This window comes from Coregonus lavaretus (genome assembly GCF_964263955.1).
Source record: "Coregonus lavaretus genome assembly, chromosome: 15".
NCBI lineage: Eukaryota > Metazoa > Chordata > Actinopteri > Salmoniformes > Salmonidae > Coregonus > Coregonus lavaretus.
The window spans coordinates 11,418,915-11,445,326 of record NC_140002.1 but is presented as its reverse complement, the minus strand read 5'-3'; the positions used below and the strand labels follow the sequence as shown (position 1 = coordinate 11,445,326).

At 42.2% G+C, this 26,412-nt stretch overlaps 1 protein-coding gene across 1 annotated transcript in view; it reads right to left on the bottom strand.

Annotated features, from left to right (window-relative positions):
• The window catches only part of doc2b (double C2-like domains, beta), a 324,284-nt gene that overhangs the window by 263,408 nt on the left and 34,464 nt on the right, over nt 1-26,412 (bottom strand). The window contains exon 6 of the mRNA XM_084178089.1: nt 6,326-6,497. Coding sequence (XP_084034215.1) covers nt 6,326-6,497 — 172 coding nt within the window. The remainder of the gene's footprint in view (nt 1-6,325; nt 6,498-26,412) is intronic.

Here is a 26,412-nt window from a genome sequence, read left to right as displayed (position 1 = left end):
GACTGAGGCCAGACCAGTGCTTTAATGGCTCAATCTCACACAATGCATGCCCGCTCACAAAACAAGGCGGGAATTAAGTAGCCTATACAGGTAAAGGTATGGAAATCACTACTATGCATGTGGGAAGACTGTATCACAAAAGGCCATCAATCCCAACCCAAAAAATCCATGTGGTTAAAAAATCTTATTATATTTGTGACTTTATAGTTAATCAAAGAGTAAGATGCTTCACTTCAATCAATCCAGAAGAAGACATAGGGCTACATTTTCCTAATGCAAAATAATTGTGCCAAAAAATACAGTAATAAAAAAATACAGTAAAGTGCAAAAAATACAGTAATCTCGCAGTGTGACTTAATTTGAAACCAACAATATGCGTTATAAGGAGCCGATTATTTTACTTTAGTAAGCTGAGCATTACATAAAGAGTCTCCTCTTTATAACACACATTGTTAAAGAAAAGTTTCAAATCCAATCATGCTGCCAGATTGAGGTTTATGGATATTTTTTGCACTTTGCACAATTCTTTTGCTTTACAAAAATGTTGCCCTTACACTACACTGACGCAGTGTGGTGTCACGTTGCGTGCTTCCTTAGCTCCTAAGAACTGGACTCAGATCAGCTTTTACACCTGCTGGAGTCTGTGTCCAGATTGTTTAGCTGTGAGCCCTCCCCTTCCTCTGCAGCTCTGTATCCGCTCATCTGCGCCGAGGATGTGGGCCACGGTTCACACAGGTCACAGCCGGAGCTGCCGACACCATCTGATCCCTCCCGTGCTTGCGCTGGGACCACAATGGCTGACCATGACTCAGCCTGGCCTATTGGAAAGCACATGTGAAGAGGGCCCAAACGTGACAAGCCCATAGCTCATGCTATGTGATGTAATGTGAAATGTGTAATGCTATATAATGTGTGCGTGTGTCTTCTGAAGTGCTGATGAAAAGATGATTGTTTGAGAACCCAGTTCATCTGTCATTTGAAATAACAGTAGACAGTATGTTAATACAGTCTCAAATATGAATGTACTGGGTGTATGATTCATATTCTAATGATTATATTTCAGTGTTTCCCCTATATTCATTTAGCAGTGGCAAGCCGCTGGTGCTAAATTGTTGCCGCCACTCCAATAAATATATTTTAAAAAAATATAATAATAATAATTTTCAGGATGGTAAAACGTTGTCAGTGTAAACTTAAACAACAAAAAACATATATAAAGTATGTTGAAAAGATAACAAAGCTATATATGTTTAAATAACATCATCATTCAGAACTAACCAATAAAAACTAGACAGTCAGAGAGAATCTAAAATTCCAAAAATGTCTTGGCATGGAGCCCTCATTGATTTTGTTATAATGTTTGAGACACTCAGATAGAATAAGAACACAGCATAAGCCATGGCAAAATATGTAGAATTGCAGGAAATTAGCTTTAAAACAGATTTTTTTCTACCAACCCCATGACAAAATGTGTAGAATTGCAGGGAACTAGCTTTAAACGGTAAAATGTTCTCTCCGCCCCATGGCAAAATTGTAGAATTGCAGGAAATTAGCTTTAAAACTGCACATTGTTTCTCAGCCCTGTGGCAAAATGTGTTGAATTGCAGGAAATTTGCTTTAAAACTGACTTTTTTTCTCTCAGCCCCATGACGGTAGACTTTATGAAAATCCCCTTAAACATCCCACAGGTCCACACACTGACAGGTAGATGTGTAGTGAACTACAGTATACAGTGGGGAAAAAAAGTATTTAGTCAGCCACCAATTGTGCAAGTTCTCCCACTTAAAAAGATGAGAGAGGCCTGTAATTTTCATCATAGGTACACGTCAACTATGACAGACAAAATGAGAAAATAAAATCCAGAAAATCACATTGTAGTATTTTTTATGAATTTATTTGCAAATTATGGTGGAAAATAAGTATTTGGTCAATAACAAAAGTTTCTCAATACTTTGTTATATACCCTTTGGCTAGGCCACTCCAGGACCTTGAAATGCTTCTTACGAAGCCACTCCTTCGTTGCCCGGGCGGTGTGTTTGGGATAATTTTCATGCTGAAAGACCCAGCCACGTTTCATCTTCAATGCCCTTGCTGATGGAAGGAGGTTTTCACTCAAAATCTCACGATACATGGCCCCATTCATTCTTTCCTTTACACGGATCAGTCGTCCTGGTCCCTTTGCAGAAAAACAGCCCCAAAGCATGATGTTTCCACCCCCATGCTTCACAGTAGGTATGGTGTTCTTTGGATGCAACTCAGCATTCTTTGTCCTCCAAACACGACGAGTTGAGTTTTTACCAAAAAGTTCTATTTTGGTTTCATCTGACCATATTACATTCTCCAAATCCTCTTCTCATCCAAATGCACTCTAGCAAACTTCAGACGGGCCTGGACATGTACTGGCTTAAGCAGGGGGACACGTCTTGCACTGCAGGATTTGAGTCCCTGGCGGCGTAGTGTGTTACTGATGGTAGGCTTTGTTACTTTGGTCCCAGCTCTCTGCAGGTCATTCACTAGGTCCCCCCGTGTGGTTCTGGGATCATTTTGACCCCACGGGGTGAGATCTTGCGTGGAGCCCCAGATCGAGGGAGATTATCAGTGGTCTTGTATGTCTTCCATTTCCTAATAATTGCTCCCACAGTTGATTTCTTCAAACCAAGCTGCTTACCTATTGCAGATTCAGTCTTCCCAGCCTGGTGCAGGTCTACAATTTTGTTTCTGGTGTCCTTTGACAGCTCTTTGGTCTTGGCCATAGTGGAGTTTGGAGTGTGACTGTTTGAGGTTGTGGACAGGTGTCTTTTATACTGATAACAAGTTCAAACAGGTGCCATTAATACAGGTAACGAGTGGAGGACAGAGGAGCCTCTTAAAGAAGAAGTTACAGGTCTGTGAGAGCCAGAAATCTTGCTTGTTTGTAGGTGACCAAATACTTATTTTCCACCATAATTTGCAAATAAATTCATTAAAAATCATACAATGTGATTTTCAGGAAAAAAAATCTCAATTCGTCTGTCATAGTTGACGTGTACCTATGATGAAAATTACAGGCCTCTCTCATCTTTTTAAGTGGGAGAACTTGCACAATTGGTGGCTGACTAAATACTTTTTTCCCCCACTGTACATAAAAGGACACACACACACAGTCAGTATGTATTTAACTATACAGCATATGCACGCACAACATGCACAACACACACACACACACACACACATTGAACTACTTAATTGAATGAAGAATAACAGATGGTTGGGTTTTTATCCGTGTCACACCCAATTTATTTAGCATAAATCGTTATTTTCTGCTCGCTTTTTTTGAAAGGGTTAGGCAAATTGCAACCAGCTGCTCAATATTTCAGGTAGTATTTGATATCAATTTGATCTTTATTAATGGACCAGTCCTGGCAATAATGCAGTGGATTCCCGATAAACTTTTTGGGCAAAATTGAATTTCTCTTTCAATATGCGGTCATAAATATGATGCAGTTTAAGAGGTGGACTGAGAACATGAATTAAATGTCAGAAAGCAGGCACCAGACATATATAAACGCCACATAAAAACACACGTAACCCTTCAGGCTTACAGAATGTTGAAACTGCTTACCAAACACAGGGTGATATAAACTAAGCTCAGACAGACGTATTTCGCTCGGGTTTCAATAAATACAAGGCTTCAGTTATGGCCTTGTGATATAAAATAAACAGAGGAGACGCTCACATATCTATTGAGGCAAACGCAGCGACAAACACTTTTAGAATAGCTTAGGTGCACGGTCAGAAACATATCTGTGGCCTTGCATCAAAGGCTGTTTGATCATTCCCCAGGTGAGTCATAGCAAATATGTGGCATAATGGTGCTCCGAGGTCCCCAGCAAGCCATTGAGCATCAGAGATGAGGAGCGTGGCCCTGAGAAACTCAATAGAGAACATAGATGAGGCCTTTAGAAAGGGAGACTTGCATTCTAAGGCGATGATACTTTCAGTGAATATGACAACGGTTGATCTTGTTGTTTATAAAGCTGTGAGAGTAACACTGTCCACTTTATATCAAACTGCTATAGCGATTGTAAGGTGCATCCAAAGCACAACTGCAGATAATATATAGAATTTGTTATACTGTAGCTCCACAGAGACAATAGACAGTGATGATGATGCATCTCACTGTTACCATTGTTATGTTATCAGATTTGACAATTTAACTGAAGATAAATGGCAACGAAGATCTGGATTCACCTTCCCTTGTAGGGTGGAGATTTTGGACCTGAAGCAGCCCACATATATTAGAGCAAACATTTCTTAACCTTGCTTCTCTAAAGGAGCTTCCGTCGTCCTTGGGAATTGTCCAATTAAGATAAGATGCCAACATAAGAGGGGACTTTGAAAACAAGCGTCAGCTATTTGATCAGGCTCCCTTCAAAAAAGTTCCTTTTGATGCATTTGGAGAAAACAATTAAGAAACTGTGAGAGTAAAACAACAAAAGGAGGAGTTGAAAAAATTAACAACAAAAAGAAAAAAACGCAAACAAAGTTATTGGAATTAACCCCTGACATCACACAGGGAATCCAAATTAAAGACGGGAGATTTATGAGATTAACACGACACAAATGCCCAAATTGAAAACATAATTCTCAACCAAATAAAATGGTCAAAACAAACTGGGAATGGGGATGGGGCGGGTGGGAACAGGGTTGAAGGAAAACAGCGGCTGTATCCGAAATCTTTCTACCTACTGCTTACTAAAAGTATACACTGAGTGTACAAAACATTAGGAACCCCTTCCTAATACTGAGTTGCACCCCCTTTTGCCCTCAGAATGTTGTGGAAAATAACCACTATACTTTATTACAAATAAGGTCTTACATCAAGAAATGACTTTATAAAGTTTTCAACAAAGCCGATACCCGTCTGCAGAAGGGCACACATTCTTACGGTCTCCCTCCATCTTATATAGTCCTCTTCAGTTTTCCCGCTTTTTTATTGCTCCGCCCACTTCCTTTGTCCCTGAGGACGGCTGAACTATTACTCCAACCAATCACCCGCTCCCCTGTCTTGCACACACACTCATGTTTAGTTTAAACATGACAAGGCCCTAAATTACACAAACCTCACCCCCTCAAGCTGTAATCAATCAAGAAGATACCAAGGAGACAAAAGTCTAGCCCAAACTCTATTCAAACAAACGGCCCAATTCAGTTAGCCACCAAGAATGTTAACTATATGTTCATGATTAACTCAATTTATCTGATAATCCATTAAAAATACACATCAAGAACAGCCTCAATTCGACAAGGCATGGACTCTACAAGGTGTCAAAGGCGTTCCACAGGGATGCTGGCCATGTTGACTCCAATGCTTCCCACAGTTGTGTCAAGTTGGCTGGATGTCCTTTGGGTGGTGGACCATTCTTGATACACACACGAAATTGTTGAGCGTGAAAAACCCAGCAGAGTTGCAGTTCTTGACACACTTAAACCGGTGCATCTGGAACCTACGAATGGCACACATACACAATTCATGTCTCAATTGTTTCAAGGCTTAAAAATCCTTCTTTAACATGTCTCCTCGACTTCATCGACACTGATTGAAGTGGATTTAACAAATTACAGCAATAAGGAATCATAGCCTTCAGCTGGATTCACCTGGTCAGTCTATGTCATGGAAAGAGCACTGTTTTGTACACTCAGTGTATACTATGTACTAACCATACTACACACTATTTAGAAAATACTTTTCAGTAAAAATGTATGTAAGCAACAAATCAACATACTAAGCTCATCCATGCAAAGGAGGCGTCATCTTAAGTGCAATTGGGTTGTTCCACGCCATTTGTTCATTTAGGCACAGCCCATCCCCTTTATCCAATTATCAGCTGTTGTCAAACACGTGTGTAGGAAAATACTATTATTTTCCTCAATAGTGTGCAGCGAATTCATGCTAAATGAAAAAACGAAAATGAGTATGACATCCTTTCATTTAACACACTAATTTGTAACAATTTAACATACTATAAAACTCTCTCTTCTTTACTACCCAAAAAGCCTACTAGTAGTACAAGTTTTCGGACACGGCCAGCGAAGGTTCATCCTAATCAAACATGGACTAAAAGAGTATTCTAAAATCTAAGGTCATCTCTATGTCACTGTTTTGTTATTGTACAAAAACAAACTGAAATCATGTCGAATTTCTGTCTTATAAAGAACTGATGGTTATTTTCAGTTCAAGCATGTCTCAAAAGAAGCCGCAACAGGACACCAAATGCACCCATTTTAAACTATTCCAAATAAGGAATAACTGTATTACAGTGGACATGGGGAGTGACTGACTGACCTTTGCTGTGTGCCCATGTGTAGGTGCGGCTGACATTGGAACTCCTGGCCATCTTCTGCCCTCCTCCATGGGCCCCTCGCAGTCCCAGAGGAGCACCACTTGGCCCCTCCTTCCCTGGGCGCACGTACTTGGGCAGGAACTTGTAGAACCAGGCTCCAGACCGCTTCCACACCTGGACAAAACATACAGAAGGATTGTCGTCAGTTTTGAGGACAAATATGTGCGTTCTCAATGTACAAGTTCAAGTAGTACTTTTTCAGTTTTCATAAGATTCCTGGATACCGAACGTGGCCCTGGTTTACAAATAGCGAGGCGCAACCTCACATTTACATTTACATTTTAGTCATTTAGCAGATGCTCTTATCCAGAGCGACTTACAGTTAGTGCCTACATTATATTTTTTTCCCCCTGTGGGAATCGAACCCACAACCCTGGCATTGCAAACGCCATACTCTACCAACTGAGCTACATCCCCTGCCGGCCATTCCCTCCCCTACCCTGGCCCAATTGTGCGCCGCCCCATGGGTCTCCCGGTCGTGGCCGGCTACGACAGAGCCTGGATTCGAACCAGGATCTCTAGTGGCACAGCTAGCACTGCGATGCAGTGCCTTAGACCACTGCGCCACATCAGACAAACATTGAAAATGTGCAATTTGCATACAGTATATGAAACATAAAAAATGACAGCTTTTCCATGCATACCCAAAAGGAAAATAACTATAATTTCCAAAGACTCAGATTGGTCTAATAGCAATGTCTGAACTCCCATAGGCCACAACAGTCTTGTCTGGAGATGCACTGACAGTCTCCTGGCATAAGCATGCTAACAAACTGGTGGTGGGCGCTAGGCTCACCACCGTTCAGTGCTGTGGGCAATGCCACCGTGCCACTAATGGACAGCAGGCATTAAAATGTCAGGGCCGATAGCAGCTGCTCCAGAGTTGGCAAGTGCCACATCCCAGCCGGAAACACTTTCCTCATCTCTGCAGGCCTACTGCATTATCACATTTTATCAGAAAGGCAACATTTTCACATTTGCATCAGCAAGTAAGCTCCCCAAAACCCCTGAAAATCAGCAAGAAGAGCTAGGCATTCCAAAAATGATGTTCTCATTCCGGCTTCCACTGTGGGGGAATGTATGTACAACTCAAGTACAGAGTTCTAGCTCAAATGTACAACTCAAGTACACAGTACTGCATTGAAAAACAAATGCCTTTTTTCTCATAACCTATAGTCAGTAATCAAAAACATCATTTTTTACTCCAACTATCAAGTCAGTTTCTGAAATAAATGATGCAATTGCATGGTAACCACGGCCAATGGTGATGAATGACAGGTACTGGTCAAGCTCCCCATCATGATTCACATTTTTGGATGACCATGGGGCTCAAATGAAAGGTCAGATAACTGTTTTCTAGTAAATAAGGGTTATACTGTATTTCTTTGAACCCTGTACTTCTTTTTAAAGTAGCAGTAAATGTATGTCATTAATGAAGGTAGGATATTCCCTTCAGGACACTCTGCTGATGAACTTAAGCATCAAAGCTTTTAGGTCAGTTGTAGTAAGTCATCTCGCTCTCATTAGCCTACCTCAGTAAGTCCACAGGCATCTCTCTGCCCAAGTTGCCTAAAAACCAGCAGACCTTTTCTCCACGTTTAAGTGTTTCTTAACGAAAAGGACTCCTCAGGAACTCAGAGGTTAGAAGATTTTCAAAGGCTTCTGATTGTCTTCAATTATCCATAATCATCCTCTATGAGGGATTGGTGATAAAAATCCATACCTCACCATGTTCTAATGCGGTAAATCATCCGTTTAGGGCCTATTGGAATGTGTCATCTACAATATCGATTTCTGCCAGTTGGAACACAACCAGCTCAGTTGACACACCGGTTTCAGTGTAGATCACAGCAACTCTGATATGATCCTGAGTGTCAAAGCTGAGAAATGATCAATTGCCTCTCCCAAATTAATCTCTCCTTGACTGTAAATGACATCGCTTCCCTTAGGACTGACAGGGGAAATTAAATGAGAAATACAAATAGACTGAACCATACACAATGGACTGATGTTGTCACATTAAGAGAAAGCAGGGACATGTCTTGGGCCAGTAGAAAGTCACTGTATGAAAGCTACCGTATGAAAAATACCATATACAGTGGGGAAAAAAAGTATTTAGTCAGCCACCAATTGTGCAAGTTCTCCCACTTAAAATGATGAGAGAGGCCTGCAATTTTCATCATAGGTAGATATCAACTATGACAGACAAAATGAGATTTTTTTTCTCCAGAAAATCACATTGTAGGATTTTTAATTAATTTATTTGCAAATTATATGGTGGAAAATAAGTATTTGGTCAATAACAAAAGTTTCTCAATACTTTGTTATATACCCTTTGTTGGCAATGACACAGGTCAAACGTTTTCTGTAAGTCTTCACAAGGTTTTCACACACTGTTGCTGGTATTTTGGCCCATTCCTCCATGCAGATCTCCTCTAGAGCAGTGATGTTTTGGGGCTGTCGCTGGGCAACACGGACTTTCAACTCCCTCCAAAGATTTTCTTTGGGGTTGAGATCTGGAGACTGGCTAGGCCACTCCAGGACCTTGAAATGCTTCTTACGAAGCCACTCCTTCGTTGCCCGGGAGGTGTGTTTGGGATCATTGTCATGCTAAAAGACCCAGCCACGTTTCATCTTCAATGCCCTTGCTGATGGAAGGAGGTTTTCACTCAAAATCTCACGATACATGGCCCCATTCATTCTTTCCTTTACACGGATCAGTCGTCCTGGTCCCTTTGCAGAAAAACAGCCCCAAAGCATGAAGTTTCCACCCCCATGCTTCACAGTAGGTATGGTGTTCTTTGGATGCAACTCAGCATTCTTTGTCCTCCAAACACGATGAGTTGAGTTTTTACCAAAAAGTTCTATTTTGGTTTTATCTGACCATATGACATTCTCCCAAACTTCAGACGGGCCTGGACATGTACTGGCTTAAGCAGGGGGACACGTCTGGCAATGCAGGATTTGAGTCCCTGGCGGAGTAGTGTGTTACTGATGGTAGGCTTTGTTACTTTGGTCCCAGCTCTCTGCAGGTCATTCACTAGGTCCCCCCGTGTGGTTCTGGGATTTTTGCTCACCGTTCTTGTGATCATTTTGACCCCACGGGGTGAGATCTTGCGTGGAGCCCCAGATCGAGGGAGATTATCAGTGGTCTTGTATGTCTTCCATTTCCTAATAATTGCTCCCACAGTTGATTTCTTCAAACCAAGCTGCTTACCTATTGCAGATTCAGTCTTCCCAGCCTGGTGCAGGTCTACAATTTTGTTTCTGGTGTCCTTTGACAGCTCTTTGGTCTTGACCATAGTGGAGTTTGGAATGTGACTGTTTGAGGTTGTGGACAGGTGTCTTTTATACTGATAACAAGTTCAAACAGGTGCCATTAATACAGGTAACGAGTGGAGGACAGAGGAGCCTCTTAAAGAAGTTGTTACAGGTCTGTGAGAGCCAGAAATCTTGCTTGTTTGTAGGTGACCAAATACTTATTTTCCACCATAATTTGCAAATAAATTCATTAAAAATCCTACAATGTGATTTTCTGGATTTTATTTTCTCAATTTGTCTGTCATAGTTGACGTGTATCTATGATGAAAATGTATTCAACCCCTTTGCTATGAAGCCCCTAAATAAGATCTGGTGCAACCAATTACCTTCAGAAGTCACATAATTAGTTAAATAAAGTCCACCTGTGTGCAATCTACAGTCGAAGTCAGAAATGTCAGAATAATAGTAGAGAGAATGATTTATTTCAGATTTTATTTATTTCATCACATTCCTAGTGGGTCAGAAGTTTACATACACTCAATTAGTATTTGGTAGCATTTCCTTTAAATTGTTTAACTTGGGTCAAACGTTTCGGGTAGCCTTTCACAAGCTTCCCACAATAAGGTGAATTTTGGCCCATTTGCTTGACATCATGGGCAAATCAAAAGAAATCAGCCAAGACCTCAGAAAACATTTTTGTATACCTCCACAAGTCTGGTTCATTCTTGGGAGCAATTTCCAAACACCTGAAGGTACCACGTTCATCTGTACAAAAAATAGTATGCAAGTATGAACACCATGGGACCACGCAGCCGTCATACCGCTCAGGAAGGAGATGCGTTCTGTCTCCTAGAGATGAACATACTTTGGTGCGAAAATTGCAAATCAATCCCAGAACAACAGCAAAGGACCTTGTGAAGATGCTGGAGGAAACAGGTACAAAAGTATCTATATCCACAGTAAAACGAGTCCTATATCGACATAACCTGAAAGGCCACTCGGCAAGGAAGAAGCCACTGCTCCATAACCGCAATAAAAAAGCCAGACTACGGTTTGCAACTGCACATGGGGACAAAGATCGTAGTTTTTGGAGAAATGTCCTCTGGTCTGATGAAACAAAAATAGAACTGTTTGGCCATAATGACCATCGTTATGTTTGGAGGAAAAAGAGGGTCGCTTGCAAGCCGAAGAACACAATCCCAACCGTGAAGCACGGGGGTGGCAGCATCATGCTGTGGGGGTGCTTTGCTGCAGGAGGGACTGGTGCACTTCACAAAATAGATGGCATCATGAGGAAGGAAAATTATGTGGATATATTGAAGCAACATCTCAAGACATCAGTCAGGAAGATAAAGCTTGGTCGCAAATGCGTCTTCCAAATGGACAATGATGCCAAGCATACTTCCAAAGTTGTGGCAAAATGGCTTAAGGACAACAAAGTCAAGGTATTGGAGTGGCCATTACAAAGCCCTGACCTCAATCCTATAGAAAATGTGTGGGCAGAACTGAAAAAGCATTTGCGAGCAAGGAGGCCTTCAAACCCGACTCCGTTACACCAGCTCTGTCAGGAGGAATGGGCCAAGATTCACCCAACTTATTGTGGGAAGCTTGTGGAAGGCTACCCAAAACATTTGTCACAATTTAAACAATTTAAAGGCAATGCTACCAAATAATAATTGAGTGTATGCAAACTTCTGACCCACTGGGAATGTGATGAAATAAATAAAAGCTGAAAGAAATCATTCTCTCTACTATTGTTCTGACATTTCACATTCTTAAAATAAAGTGGTGATCCTAACTGACCTAAGACAGGGAATTTTTACTAGGATTAAATGTCAGGAATTGTGAAAATCTGAGTTTAAATGTATTTGGCTAAGGTGTATGTAAACTTCCGACTTCAACTGTATACACTTCCTGATAAACTCAGTCACCGTTTCCGTGTATACGTCAAAATTATTTTTGGAAGCTACATTTAACATATCCCAGTCTGCGTGATCAAAACAATGTTGAAGCTTGGATTCCGATTGGTCAGACCAGCGTTGAATAGTCCTTAGCACGTGTACTTCCTGTTTGAGTTTCTGCCTATAAGAAGGGAGAAGCAAAATGGAGTCATGGTCAGATTTGCCGAAAGGAGGGCGGGGGAGGACCTTATAACCATCCCAGAAGTTCAAATAGCAATGGTCGAGGATATTAGCAGCGCGAGTACAACAGTCGATATGTTGATAGAACTTCGGCAGCCTAGTCCTCAAATTTGCTTTGTTAAAATCCCCGGCTACAATAAATGCAGCCTCGGGATATGTGGTTTCCAGTTTGCATAAGGTCCAGTGAAGTTCTTTGAGGGCCGTCGTGGTATCGAGGGAGGATATACACGGCCGTGACTATAACCAAAGAAAATTATCTTGGGAGATAATACTGTCGGCATTTGATTGTGAGATATTCTAGGTCGGGTGAACAGAAGGACTCAAGTTCCTGTATGTTACTACAATTACACCATGAGTCATTAATCATGAAACACACACCTCCACCCTTCTGCTTCCCGGAGAGATATTTATTCCTGTCTGCGCGATGAACTGAGAACCCATCTGGCTGGACCGATTCCGACAGAACATCCCAAGAGAGCCATGTTTCCATGAAACAGAGTATGTTACAAGCCTTGATGTCTCTCTAGAAAGAAATCATTGCCCGTAGTTCGTCGAGCTTGTTAACCAGAGATTGAACATTAGCGAGTAGAATACTTGGAAGTGGTGGTTGGTGGTTGAACCAGCAGACCGCTCCGAGTGTCTCTCCTCCACCGGCGATGTTTTGGGTCAGCCGCTGGAATCAGTTCAGTTGCCATGGGGAGAGCAAACAAAGGATCTGCTTCGGGAAAGTCGTATTCCTGGTCGTAATGCTGGTGAGTAACAGCCGCTCTGATATCCAATAAACACTTTCTGAGCTAATAATGTAAAAAATAATACATAAAAAAACAACACACTGCAAAGTTTCCTAAGAGCTAGTCGCGAGGCCGCCATCTTCGTCAGCGCCATGTCCAGTCACATGATCTCAGTATATATACACCTGTTCTGAAAGGCCCCAGAGTCTGCAACACCACTAAGCAAGGGGCACCACCAAGAAAGCGGCACCATGAAGACGAAGGAGCTCTCCAAACAGGTCAGGGACAAAGTTGTGGAGAAGTACAGATCATTGTTGGGTTATAAAAAAATATCCGAAACTTTGAACATCCCACAGAGCACCATTAAATCCATTATTAAAATATGGAAATAATATGGCACCACAACAAACCTGCTAAGAGAGGGCCGCCCACCAAAACTCACGGACCAGGCAAGGAGGGCATTAATCAAAGAGGCAACAAAGAGACCAAAGATAACCCTGAAGGAGCTGCAAAGCTCCACAGCAGAGATTGGAGTATCTGTCCATAGGACCACTTTAAGTCGTACACTCCACAGAGCTGGGCTTTACGGAAGAGTGGCCAGAAAAAAGCCATTGCTTAAAGAAATAAATAAGGAAACACGTTTGGTGTTCGCCAAAAGCCATGTTGGAGACTCCCCAAACATATGGAAGAAGGTACTCTGGTCAGATGAGACTAAAATTTTTGGCCATCAAGGAAAACGTTATGTCTGGCGCAAACCCAACACCTCTCATCACCCCGAGAACACCATCCCCACAGTTAAGCATGGTGGTGGCAGCATCATGCTGTGGGGATGTTTTTCATTGGCAGGGACTGGGAAACTGGTCAGAATTGAAGGAATGATGGATGGCGCTAAATACAGGGAAATTCTTGAGGAAAACTGGTTTCAGTCTTCCAGAGATTTGAGACTGGGACGGAGGTTCACCTTCTAGCAGGACAATGACCCTTAGCATACTGCTAAAGCAACACTCAAGTGGTTTAAGGAGAAACATTTAAATGTCTGGGAATAGCCTAGTCAAAGCCCAGACCTCAATACAATTGAGAATCTGTGGTATGACTTAAAGATTGCAGTACACCAGCGGAACCCATCCTACTTGAAGGAGCTGGAGCAGTTTTGCCTTGAAGAATGGGCAAAAATCCCAGTGGCTAGATGTGCCAAGCTTATAGAGACTTGCAGCTGTAATTGCTGCAAAAGGTGGCTCTATAAAGTATTGACTTTGGGGTGGTGAATAGTTATGCACGCTCAAGTTTTCAGTTTTTTTGTCTAATTTCTTGTTTGTTTCACCCAAAAAATATTTTGCATCTTCAAATTGGTAGGCATGTTGTGTAAATCAAATGATACAAACCCCCAAAAAATCAATTTTAATTCCAGGTTGTAAGGCAACAGAATAGGAAAAATGCCAAGGGGGGTGAATACTTTCGCAAGCCACTGTACAACAGCGTTCCTTCAGAACGAACGAATGCCAGAGAACAAAACCAAAAGAAACGTGTCAAATTTAAATGGACCTCTTTACATACAATTATTTGTCATAGGACGGGGAGGAATGACAAAAAGGTAAAAGCTGCCAGGCGCAATTTCCTCATTATTTAATCACGGTAGTAGTCATTACGGTAAAGGAAAAGCATGGTCTACTGGGGAATCACAACTGTCACTTCAAGAACAACATAAAGGGGGGATATGGTGGTGAGGCAACTTTCTTCATGTCAGGTCCGATAATATGGGCCTTCATTTACTTAGCTGACATGTTGAGGGGGCTTTAATCTAGGTTAACAAGGGCAGAATAGGTCATGGTTAAACACGTAGCAGCCGTGCTGTTAGTGCCTGTGCTCCGTCGAGGGCACAGGTTTGATGTCTGTGATGGGAATTATGTAGCACAGCTTCCTCTTGTTCTTCAAATGACTATTTAGAGACTGTTTGATGGAGAAGATGGCTGCCGTTCTACAGCCCTCTAACCAATTGTACTATTATGTGTGTTGTTTCACGTTATTTGTAATTTATTCTGTACATAATGTTTCTGCCACCGTCTCTTATGACCAAAAAGAGCTTCTGGATATCAGGACAGCGACTACACACCTCGTATTGGACAAATATTTTTTCTTCAACGAGCCGGACGCGAAGGATATCCTACAGACACCCGACAAGGCCCAAATTCCTGTCATTCGCATGAGAAAGAGATGGAGATATCGTGGACGTAGGTCGGGGTGCCTTGTAAGGATCCGACAGCGAGCGAGTAAACTGCCTCTTCCATCAATCCTATTAGCCAATGTTCAATCATTTGAGAACAAATACGATTACGGTTATCCTACCAACGGGACATTAAAAACTGTAATATCTTATGTTTCACCGAGTCGTGGCTGAACGACGACATGGACAACATACAGCCGACGGGATATATGCTACACCGGCAGGATAGAACGGCTGACTCCGGTAAGACAAGGGGTGGCGGTCTGTGTATATTTGTAAACAACAGCAGGTGCACAAAATCTAATACTAAGGAAGTCTCAAGGTTTTGCTCGCCTGATAAGCTGTAGACCACACTATTTACCAAGAGACTATTCATCTATATTTTTCGTAGCTGTCTATCTACCACCACAAACTGATGCTGGCTTTAAGATTGCACTCAATGAGCTGTATAAGGCCATCAGTAAACAGGAAAACTCTCATCCAGAGGCAGTGCGCCTAGTGGCCGGGGACTTTAATGCAGGGAAACTTAAATCCGTTCTACCTCATTTCTACCAGCATGTTAAATGTGCAACCAGAGGAAAATAAACTCTAGACCACCTTTACTCCACACACAGAGATGCATACAAAGCTCTCCCTCGCCCTCCATTTGGCAAATCTGACCATAACTCTATCCTCCTGATTCCTGCTTATAAGCAAAAACAGTTGTGTACTCCTCAATGCTATCTGAACAATCCCGGAACATATTCCAGTCTGTGCTAGCAAAACAGTCCTGTAGCATAGCATCTGCATCATCTGACCACTTTTTTATTAACCGAGTCACTGGTGCTTCCTGCTTTAGTTTTTGCTTATAAGTGTTGAGGACTGAGCACGCCCCCATTCTCATCGACGGGGCTGTAGTGGAACAGGTTGAGAGCTTCAAGTTCCTTGGTGTGCACATCACCAACGAACTATCATGGTCCAAACACACCAAGACAGGCGTTCAGAGGGCACGACAAAGCCTATTCCCCCTCAGGAGACTGAAAAGATTTGGCATGGGTTCTCAGATCCTCAAAAAGTTCTACAGCTGCACTATCGAGAGCATCCTGACTGGTTGCATCACCGCCTGGTATGGCAACTGCTCGGCACCCGACTGCAAGGCACTACAGAGGGTAGTGCGTACGGCCCAGTACATCACTGGGGCCAAGCTTCCTGCCATCCAGGACCTCTATACCAGGCGGTGTCAGAGGAAGGCCCTCAAAATTGTGAAAGACTCCAGCCACCCTAGTCATAGACTGTTCTCTCTGCTACCGCACGGCAAGCGGTACCGGAGCGTCAAGTCTAGGTCCAAAAGGGTTCTCAACAGCATCAGACGGATGGTCTGACATTCTCCTGTAGAATTCTCTGATACAGAGCAGAATTCATAGTTCCTTCTATTAAGGCAAGTTGTCCAGATCCTGAGGCAGCAAAGCATCCCCAAACCATCACACCACCACCACCATGCTTGACCTTTGGTATGATGTTCTTACTGTGGAATGCAGTGTTTGGTTTTCGCCAGGCATAATGGGACCCATCTCGACCAAAAAGTTGACTCAAGTTTGCCAAAAAGCACCTGGATGATCATCAAGATTCTTGGAAGAACGTTCTATGGACAGATGATTCAAAAGTATAACTTTTTGGACGACATGGTTCCAGTAATGCCTGGTGAAAACCAAACACTGCATTCCACAGTAAGAACATCATACCAAAGGTCAAGCATGGTGGTGTGATGGTTTGGGGATGCTTTGCTGCCTCAGGACCTGGACGACTTGCCTTAATAGAAGCAACCATGAATTCTGCTCTGTATCAGAGAATTCTACAGGAGAATGTCAGACCATCCGTCTGTGAGCTGAAGCTGAAGCGCAGCTGGGTCATGCAGCAAGACAATGATCCAAAACACACAATCAAGTCTACATGAAAATTGCTAAAAAGCAACAAATTGGAAGTTTTGGAATGGCCTAGTCAAAGTCCAGACCTAATCCCTATTGAGATGTTGTGGCAGGACTTGAAACGAGCAGTTCATGCTTGAAAACCCACACGTCACTGAGTTAAAGCAGTTCTGCATGGAAGAGTGGGCCAAAATTCCTCCACAGCGACGTGAGAGACTGATCAACAACTACAGGACGCATTTGGTTGGAGTCATTGCAGCTAAAGGTGGCACAACCCCGCAGACCCGCGGGAAACAGATTTCTTGTGGCCCCCACCCCCATCAAAGTTGCCCATCCCTGACTTAATGAATGGCCACTTCTATGTGGAGTGCGAATAATTGAAAATATGTTTATGTTTACAATTTTCATCAATTTGAGTAGCTTCACTATTATGTTTCTTGTCTCAAAAACCTTTGTACATTTCGTACAGTTAGTTCATTTAAGACACAATCTGCCTTAGAACGGGGAAAGACTGCAGTTCAAACAAGCTATCTGATCCACTTTTCAAAGAGGAATGACTTGCATAGTAGGTTAGCAGCACAGCACTGGTAAACCATGCTGAGAAACTCACAGCTGTACAGATGGCATCTTTGAAATTAGAAAACAGAGAGAGGAGGCGGCTGCTGTATGGCACAGATGTAACCACAGTGATATGAGACGTGTGAGAGGAAAACTGTGGATCTTTACTAGAGCGTACAGCCCACCTCCAGACTTGTTTTTCATTGGGAAGACAGACTGACACAGTGAGAACCTTTGAATGCCATGATAGACAGCCCATATACACCGTGGACTGTTACAATACAAGTTGTATCATCAATTACAGGGCAGGTCTGCCAAAGACAGAAAAAGTATCCATACATAATGAAGAGACACAGGAACTTATTTTACTCTTTCAAAAAAACATCCACCTGTTTTAAAATAAGTAACACTACTTTCATTAAACCCCTCAGACTACAACAGTTGCCAGTGAGTATCAAATAACAAATCGAGATAAGCTTATAAGGAGAATTATCATCAGGTAAACATCCATGCAGGTAACACCAAACTATTACCAATACAATCCAGGTATTCTCCAGCCAATTACCAATTGTGCTTCAATGGTGCCACGCCTATCCAAGCATTAATTTTCCTTTCACTATTCAACAGATTCAGGACAAGCCAATTGAAATGGAAATCGCGGCAAACTATTTCCTTTCGGGCGTTTTAATTAGTGGCTATGATAAGATAACATCTGTAATTTGCATGCGTAGAGGCAGTGTTTCGTGAAATTAGTTCTGTGGGTGCGGTGCGTGGCCGATCCGACCGGCGACTGGATCGGGAGTTAAAGTCAGTGGGCTTGGGGAGGAGCAGTGAGCCAAAACTCTATTAGTGCCACCCGGATCCACTGTGTCACACCGACAAAAGGGTCAGCCCCGGAAGAGGTTGAGGGGCGCTAACCGCTAATACTCCGGCGCTAATGTGTGGAGAGTGATCGGCCGGAACAGTGAACATAGCCACTGGGCCGGGGCCCAGGCTTAGGAGGAGCTCTCAGGGTCTCGCCTTGTGGAGAGATTACTTCTCAATCCTATCCACTCCGATTCCCTTTCTGCCGTAGTATCAAATGCAATTTTAGCCTCGCTGTGGTATGCCTAAATAAGATCCCCTAGTGGGATGCATCAACCTCAGGAGCAAACATCACTTATTTGTGGTAACAGATGTCACACACGCTAGAGTGAATCATTGACATTGATTAAAGTCTACATTTCTTCACATTTACTCCAGTTTAATGGTAGCAGTAATCCTTGTTGCGAGCGATTTTACTTTCACAGGAGACCCAGAAAATTGGGAACATTCCCAGAACATTAGCTAAGATTCCCATTAAGTTGTATTTAGGGTTTTTCTAACTTAAAAAAAACTAAACTAGGGTTTTATCTAACATTATAATATATAGATATTTTTTATTTATTAAATATTGACAAAAATGTTGTGCACAACACTTTAACAACCACCACAGAACATTCCCCAAAAGTTATCATTAGGTTTCCAGGTAATGTAATAACACAATGTACCAGTAATGTTTCCCATCAAACCAAAATTGGTTCTGTGAAAGTTCCCAGAAAATGTGTTAAGTTGTGGAAAATGTTCTCATTACATAAAAACTGTCCATTCGTGGTGATGATTAGAGAATGTTTGTATAAAACATTCACCTGATGTTGCAAGAAATGTCCTATCAAACATTTAATCTCTTATTTAAAGGTTCCCAGAATGTTTCATTAGGTTGTGGGAACCGTCTAGTGGGAACATTGTCGGGCCATCACAAAATACATTATTCCCAAAAAACAATAACTGTCCAGATGATTCTACAATGTTTCTTTTAGGGTGCAAAAAAAATATTCACCTGATTACAAGAACGTTCCCAGAACACATTTCGTCTGTTCTTTAACCCAATGTCCCACTGTAAAGTCGGCGTGTTTTGGACTTCAAAACCCTTTTAAACATCTTGTGTTTGAGCTACAGACTTCTGGGTTGTACCATTGGATTCGTAGATAACAACAATTGGTCTTTGTGATAAACAGGGCCTGAGCTAGAGCAGTGTTTGTGAGACAAGGGTGGATCCCGATGGGGCCCGGGCCCGGATCTTTTTACAAAAACATCTGTAGAGTCTGAATGGTTTGAGCTACAAACTATTAAAAAGCTATCTATGAAAAGCTGTGACTCAAACAAGCATACAGTGGGGAGAACAAGTATTTGATAGGTTTTCCTACTTACAAAGCATGTAGAGGTCTGTAATTTCTATCATAGGTACACTTCAACTGTGAGAGACGGAATCTAAAACAAAAATCCAGAAAATCACATATGATTTTTAAGTAATTAATTTGCATTTTATTGCATGACATAAGTATTTGATACATCAGAAAAGCAGAACTTAATATTTGGTACAGAAACCTTTGTTTGCAATTACAGAGATCATACGTTTCCTGTAGATCTTGACCAGGTTTGCACACACTGCAGCAGGGATTTTGGCCCACTCCTCCATACAGACCTTCTCCAGATCCTTCAGGTTTCGGGGCTGTCGCTGGGCAATACGGACTTTCAGCTCCCTCCAAAGATGTTCTATTGGGTTCAGGTCTGGAGACTGGCTAGGCCACTCCAGGACCTTGAGATGCTTCTTACGGAGCCACTCCTTAGTTGCCCTGGCTGTGTGTTTCGGGTCATTGTCATGCTGGAAGACCCAGCCACGACCCATCTTCAATGCTCTTACTGAGGGAAGGAGGTTGTTGGCCAAGATCTGCGATACATGGCCCCATCCATCCTCCCCTCAATACGGTGCAGTCGTCCTGTCCCCTTTGCAGAAAAGCATCCCCAAAGAATGATGTTTCCACCTCCATGCTTCACGGTTGGAATGGTGTTCTTGGGGTTGTACTCATCCTTCTTCTTCCTCCAAACACGGCGAGTGGAGTTTAGACCAATAAGCTCTATTTTTGTCTCATCAGACCAAATGACCTTCTCCCATTCCTCCTCTGGATCATCCAGATAGTCATTGGCAAACTTCAGCCGGGCCTGGACATGCGCTGGCTTGAGCAGGGAGACCTTGCGTGCGCTGCAGGATTTTAATCCATGACGGCGTAGTGTGTTACTAATGGTTTTCTTTGAGACTGTGGTCCCAGCTCTCTTCAGGTCATTGACCAGGTCCTTCCGTGTAGTTCTGGGCTGATCCCTCACCTTCCTCATGATCATTGATGCCCCACGAGGTGAGATCTTGCATGGAGCCCCAGACCGAGGGTGATTGACCGTCATCTTGAACTTCTTCCATTTTCTAATAATTGCGCCAACAGTTGTTGCCTTCTCACCAAGCTGCTTGCCTATTGTCCTGTAGCCCATCCCAGCCTTGTGCAGGTCTACAATTGTATCCCTGATGTCCTTACACAGCTCTCTGGTCTTGGCCATTGTGGAGAGGTTGGAGTCTGTTTGATTGAGTGTGTGGACAGGTGTCTTTTATACAGGTAACAAGTTTAAACAGGTGCAGTTAATACAGGTAATGAGTGGAGAACAGGAGGGCTTCTTAAAGAAAAACTAACAGGTCTGTGAGAGCCGGAATTCTTACTGGTTGGTAGGTGATCAAATACTTATGTCATGCAATACAATGCAAATGAATTACTTAAAAATCATACAATGTGATTTTCTGGAGTTTTGTTTTAGATTCCGTCTCTCACAGTTGAAGTGTACCTATGATAAAAATTACAGACCTCTACATGCTTTGTAAGTAGGAAAACCTGCAAAATAGGCAGTGTATGAAATACTTGTTCTCCCCACTGTATGTAACATGTCTTGCTCTAAGATGCTCGCAAGCTACAAAAGAGTCGTTAGAAGGTAAGGGGTTCTTCTACATAAAATATCATAGGAAATCCCAGGACATAGTGTCTATCACAGGAGGTTGGTGGCACCTTAATTGGGGAGGACGGGCTGTATCAAATACATCAAACGCATGGTTTCCATGTGTTTGATGCCATTCCATGTGCTCCGTTCCAGCCATTATTATGAGCCGTCATCCCCTCAGCAGCCTCCACTGGTGTCTATAATACTCACATAGTTGCTGTAACAAAACCTAAACTCCACACAGTTGTCACTGACTAGTTGGATATCCATTTCCCAGTGAACAATCTCTGTTCTTACAGCTTTCATACAAATTCCTTTTTTTATCATGTTTTTGCTTTCGCATACTTTTTTTTTTTAAATAGACATTTGTCAATACAAATCATGAATGCAACTGTTTATTTCAAATATTTTGGTGTAATAATTGTAGCCCTGGTTTTCCTGCAAAGAAAATGGTAAAACACTTCATTGTGAGGCTAAATATAAGGGCTGGACATGCAGATAAATGAAAGTCAGATCAATTCAAAGCTGATGTTTGCTGGGGTCTCAGGACTGATAGGGTTAAAGGTTCCCAGAATGTTTCATTAGGTTGTGGTAACATTGTGGGGACCTGACAAGAGATATGTTCCCAAAACACAAAAACTGTCATTTTTTGTCAACGATCCATCCTCAGTCTTCTCCTATCACAGCCATGAAACTCTGTAACAGATTTAAAAAGTCACCATTGGCCTCATGGTGAAATCCCTGAGCAGTTTCCTTCTTATCCGGCAACTGAGTTAGGAAGGACGCCTGGATCTTCGTAGTGACAGGGTGTATTGATACACCGCTCAAAGTATATTAAATAACTTCACCATCTTGACATTATGGGGTATTGTGTGTAGGCCAGTGACAAAATAATCACAATTTGTGGAAAAAGTCAAGTTATTAAAATAATTTATTAAAGTATTCCATCATCTTCATGTGTTGAAAGTCTTATGAAATGTGATTTTAGTTGGATAGGGCTTCCTTTAAATAACTTGTATTCTTGTGTATTCACATGCTCCTTAAATACAGACTCAGAACCTTTTCGATATTTAAAGATCACATTTCACAAGACTTTCAACACATGAGATGAAGAAAGAAAATCATACAATACAGCAGTATACAGCATATGAAGAGGATGGGAACATTTGAATAAACTCAGCGATTGTGTTCTGTGTCCTGATTGACCATATTTGACTGAGAAAAAAAAACAGTATTCAGACCCTTTACTCAGTACTTTGTTGAAGCACCTTTGGCAGCGATTACAGCCTTGAGTCTTCTTGGGTATGACGCTACCTGTATTTGGGGAGTTTCTCCCATTTTTCTCTGCAGATCCTCTCAAGCTCTGTCAGGTTGGATGGGGAGCGTTGCTGCACAGCTATTTTCAGGTCTCTCCAGAGATGTTCGATCGGGTTCAAGTCCGGGCTCTGGCTGGGCCACTCAAGGACATTCAGAGACTTGTCCCGAAGCCACTCCTGCGTTGTCTTGGCTGTGTGCTTAGGGTCGTTGTCCTGCTGGAAGGTGAACCTTATAGAGATATTTTATGTATCATTAAGGCAAATGTAGGGAGATGCCAAAGGTAAAATATAATAAACATGTTTGATATTTTATAATCCAGATGCATGCTTAAATAAGGAATATAGCCAATGCAGTATGTAACTGTGCTTTAATGAAGGCATTTTTACATTTTAGTCATTTCGCAGACGCTCTTATCCAGAGCGACTTACAGTTAGTGAGTGTATACATTTTTATTTATTTATTTCATACTGGCCCCCCGTGGGAATCGAACCCACAACCCTGGCGTTGCAAACACCATGCTCTACCAACTGAGCTACATCCCTGCCGGCCATTCCCTCCCCTACCCTGGACGACGCTGGGCCAATTATGCGCCACCCCATGGGTCTGGGAATGTATGTATATAATTTTTTAAGAAAGTGCCTGAGCCACGCCACCAATAGAATGAGAGGCTTCATATAGAAAAGCATTCATGACCTTTTGGAGTGGACCATGTGTGACAACTGGACGTTGAAAGATAAGGGTGGCGCAGAACTAAAATAAGTTAGGAATTTGCCATAAGGGGAGTAACTGTATATGCTATGTAAGCATGACTGTGCATTTGTGTGTGTATAAAAGGGATCTCTAAGCCAAAGAGAGACAGTTGTTCCATGGAGCAGCTCGGCTTTGTTATTTGATAATAAAGTCTAAACTTTTGGATTCACAAGCTCCAGTTTCTTGAGAGATATTTTTGAGTTGACTACTTTTGAGTCAAATATTTCTACCACATAAATGGCGAGCGTTGCCAGGAGTTGAAAACAGGGACCAGGGACGGTGGACATCTGCGGTTTTGAAATGGCTTGGACGGACCATACAAACAAAAGCGGCCGCTTTAAAAAAAAGGTAAGCCAAGTTCTTACTTATATAGTATAAAGTTTGTGTGGTTCGATCCGGGGCCCGGCCTCAGCTGCAGAATACCAAGTAGGTCTCTCCAAATTTAAGAACCAGAAAATTAGAGACTGGGAGCTTTTGGTTTTAAAATGCATGTTAAATGATGAAAAGCCTCGAGGGTTGCAATAAGTAGAAAATTGTTTAAGTAAAAGTAGATCTGCTCAGTCCGAGTAGATGGATGGTCTGCTTGAGTTGGTGTGGTTCAGTGATTGTGGTGGAGTGGGGTCGGTTATCTGTCTTGTTTGAGTTGATCATTTGGTCAGTATGATTGCATCTGTTTGACTAAACCGACTGTTTTGTCTGACGCGTCTTGTACTCGTCGATGTCACTCGGTTGTTTGTCTGAACCCTTTGTTCAAATCATTTGATTCATTTGTTCATCCTGCTGGTCATTCTGTTTAATCCATTGTGATTTGATTGGTTGTGGTCAAGTTGGATGATTCATCTGTCTCATTCAGGTTGCTCATCTGGACAGTCTGATCGATCTGTTTGATTCGATTGTTCAATTCGTGCATTCAATCATCGGGGTCACTCGGCTGCTCATCTGATTCATCTTGCTGATCACTTTGTCTGGGTCATTTCGGCACGGGGGGCTGTCCATCTGGTTGAACGATCAGAGAATAAAATAATAGAAGCCCTACAGATACCGCTCTAAACGTGTCGGGGAAGTGAATCGTTTTGAGGACTGCTTAGGTAGGCGAAATCCTGTATAATACCGCTTTTTCTCTGTGTCGAGGAAGTGAATCAGAGAAAAAGGGACGAATTGACAGGTCGCTTAGGAAAGCGTAGGATAGGTAGAAGTCCAGTTAAGGTGTGTCGAGGAAGTGAATCACCTAGGGGCCTATATAAATAGAAATCCTGTATAAAACTGTTTTTCTTGTGTCGAGGAAGTGTATCAAGAAGGGGTTAAATTTACAGGTAACTTAGACAAGTGCGTGAAAGAGTGAGAGTGCAAGTAAGTGTGAAAATCTCTGTATTGGTGGAGAAAGGTTGGCGCACCTTTCCTGGACCGTTACTTAAGTGTAACCTGGTAGGAAGGACGCACCCGGTCTCACACCAAGGGAAGAGTGAATGGTGTGTGAATGCTCATAGGGGTAGAAACACACACATAGCTGAGTGGTTCAAGGGAAAGATTCATGAGGTGTTCCACACAAAAGAAAAGTGGACATCAGGAGATATTATATTATTATTACATAAATGCCCATTAATGATAAATAAGTTCTGACTAAACAATAATCAAAGAAGCACAAATAGTTTAACAATAAAAGCGAATACTAATATAAAAATAATTAAGAAGGAGAAATAAATAAATAAATAGGACGAATACTAAAATAGATTAAAAAGGAAGTTAAAAAAAATATTGAGGGGAGGATGGATGGGGCCATGTATCGCGAGATCTTGGCCAACAACCTCCTTCCCTCAGTAAGAGCATTGAAGATGGGTCGTGGCTGGGTCTTCCAGCATGACAACGACCCGAAACACACAGCCAGGGCAACTAAGGAGTGGCTCCGTAAGAAGCATCTCGAGGTCCTGGAGTGGCCTAGCCAGTTTCCAGACCTGAACCCAATAGAACATCTTTGGAGGGAGCTGAAAGTCCATATTGCCCAGCGACAGCCCCGAAACCTGAAGGATCTGGAGAAGGTCTCTGTATGGAGGAGTGGGCCAAAATCCCTGCTGCAGTGTGTGCAAACCTGGTCAAGACCTACAGGAAACGTATGATCTCTGTAATTGCAAACAAAGGTTTCTGTACCAAATATTAAGTTCTGCTTTTCTGATGTAACAAATACTTATGTCATGCAATAAAATGCAAATTAATTACTTAAAAATCATATGTGATTTTCTGGATCTTTGTTTTAGATTCCGTCTCTCACAGTTGAAGTGTACCTATGATAAAAATTACAGACCTCTATATGCTTTGTAAGTAGGAAAACCTGCAAAATCGGCAGTGTATCAAATACTTGTTCTCCCCACAGGTCATAAATATGAATAAAACGGCGGTAGAAATACTGAGGCTAGGTATCCCTTAGGCAAGGGAGAAATAGCGAAAACATCTGAAAAATGGGAGAAACGCACCAGGAAAATGGGCACCAAATGGCCAGAAGGAGGAACATTTGATGTCATGGTGTGTGAGGAAATGGAAACACTGATAAAGAACCATAAAGCAAAAGACACAGGAAAGAAGAGAAACGCCAAAAAATAAAGAGAAAAAGAAGTACTCAACATGTTCAAAATGGAAGGAGAAGGATTGCTAAAGAACATGCGAGAAGCCAGAAACATGTTGAGAAAAGATGATGAGAAAACAAACAAAAAGAAAGCAGATTGGTCTGTGGGACCCCCACCATATATTGGTGGACAATATCCCCAGGTGTCCGGAGTAGTATCAATAAAAGGAGAAATAGAAATGGAAGAAGAAAGACCTTTGTTTACATCCTCCCAAAGGATGGAAAAATACTAAAAGAAAACAGAAGGAATCAAGCGAAGGGCAGAAATCAAGCCAAATAGATTGGACTGCTATGGAGAGCTGAGGGAAGCATTGGGAAGAATGAAAATGACGAAGAGAGATGGAGAACTCTCAGATGAAGAAATGGCAGATATTGAAGCAACAAACAAACTAATAGAGAAAGAAATGGACAGGATGAGGAAAATATTGAGAGAAAATGAAGAAATAGAGAGGGAGCAGAGTGAGGTAAGACAGCGGACAGGCAGAGAGCTAGAGAAGGAAGAAGGAGCAGCAGCTGAAATATGGGGAGATTGCAATCAAGGCGTAAGGGAAGAAAGATTGCGGAATAGGAGAACATTGAGAAGACCTGAAAAATACAAGGGACAATATCCAATTCTAATAAAAAGGTACCCAGGCTCACTATGTTCCGTGGGGATCCCAGGACCTGGAAGGATTGGTTGCCTGTCTGCCAGA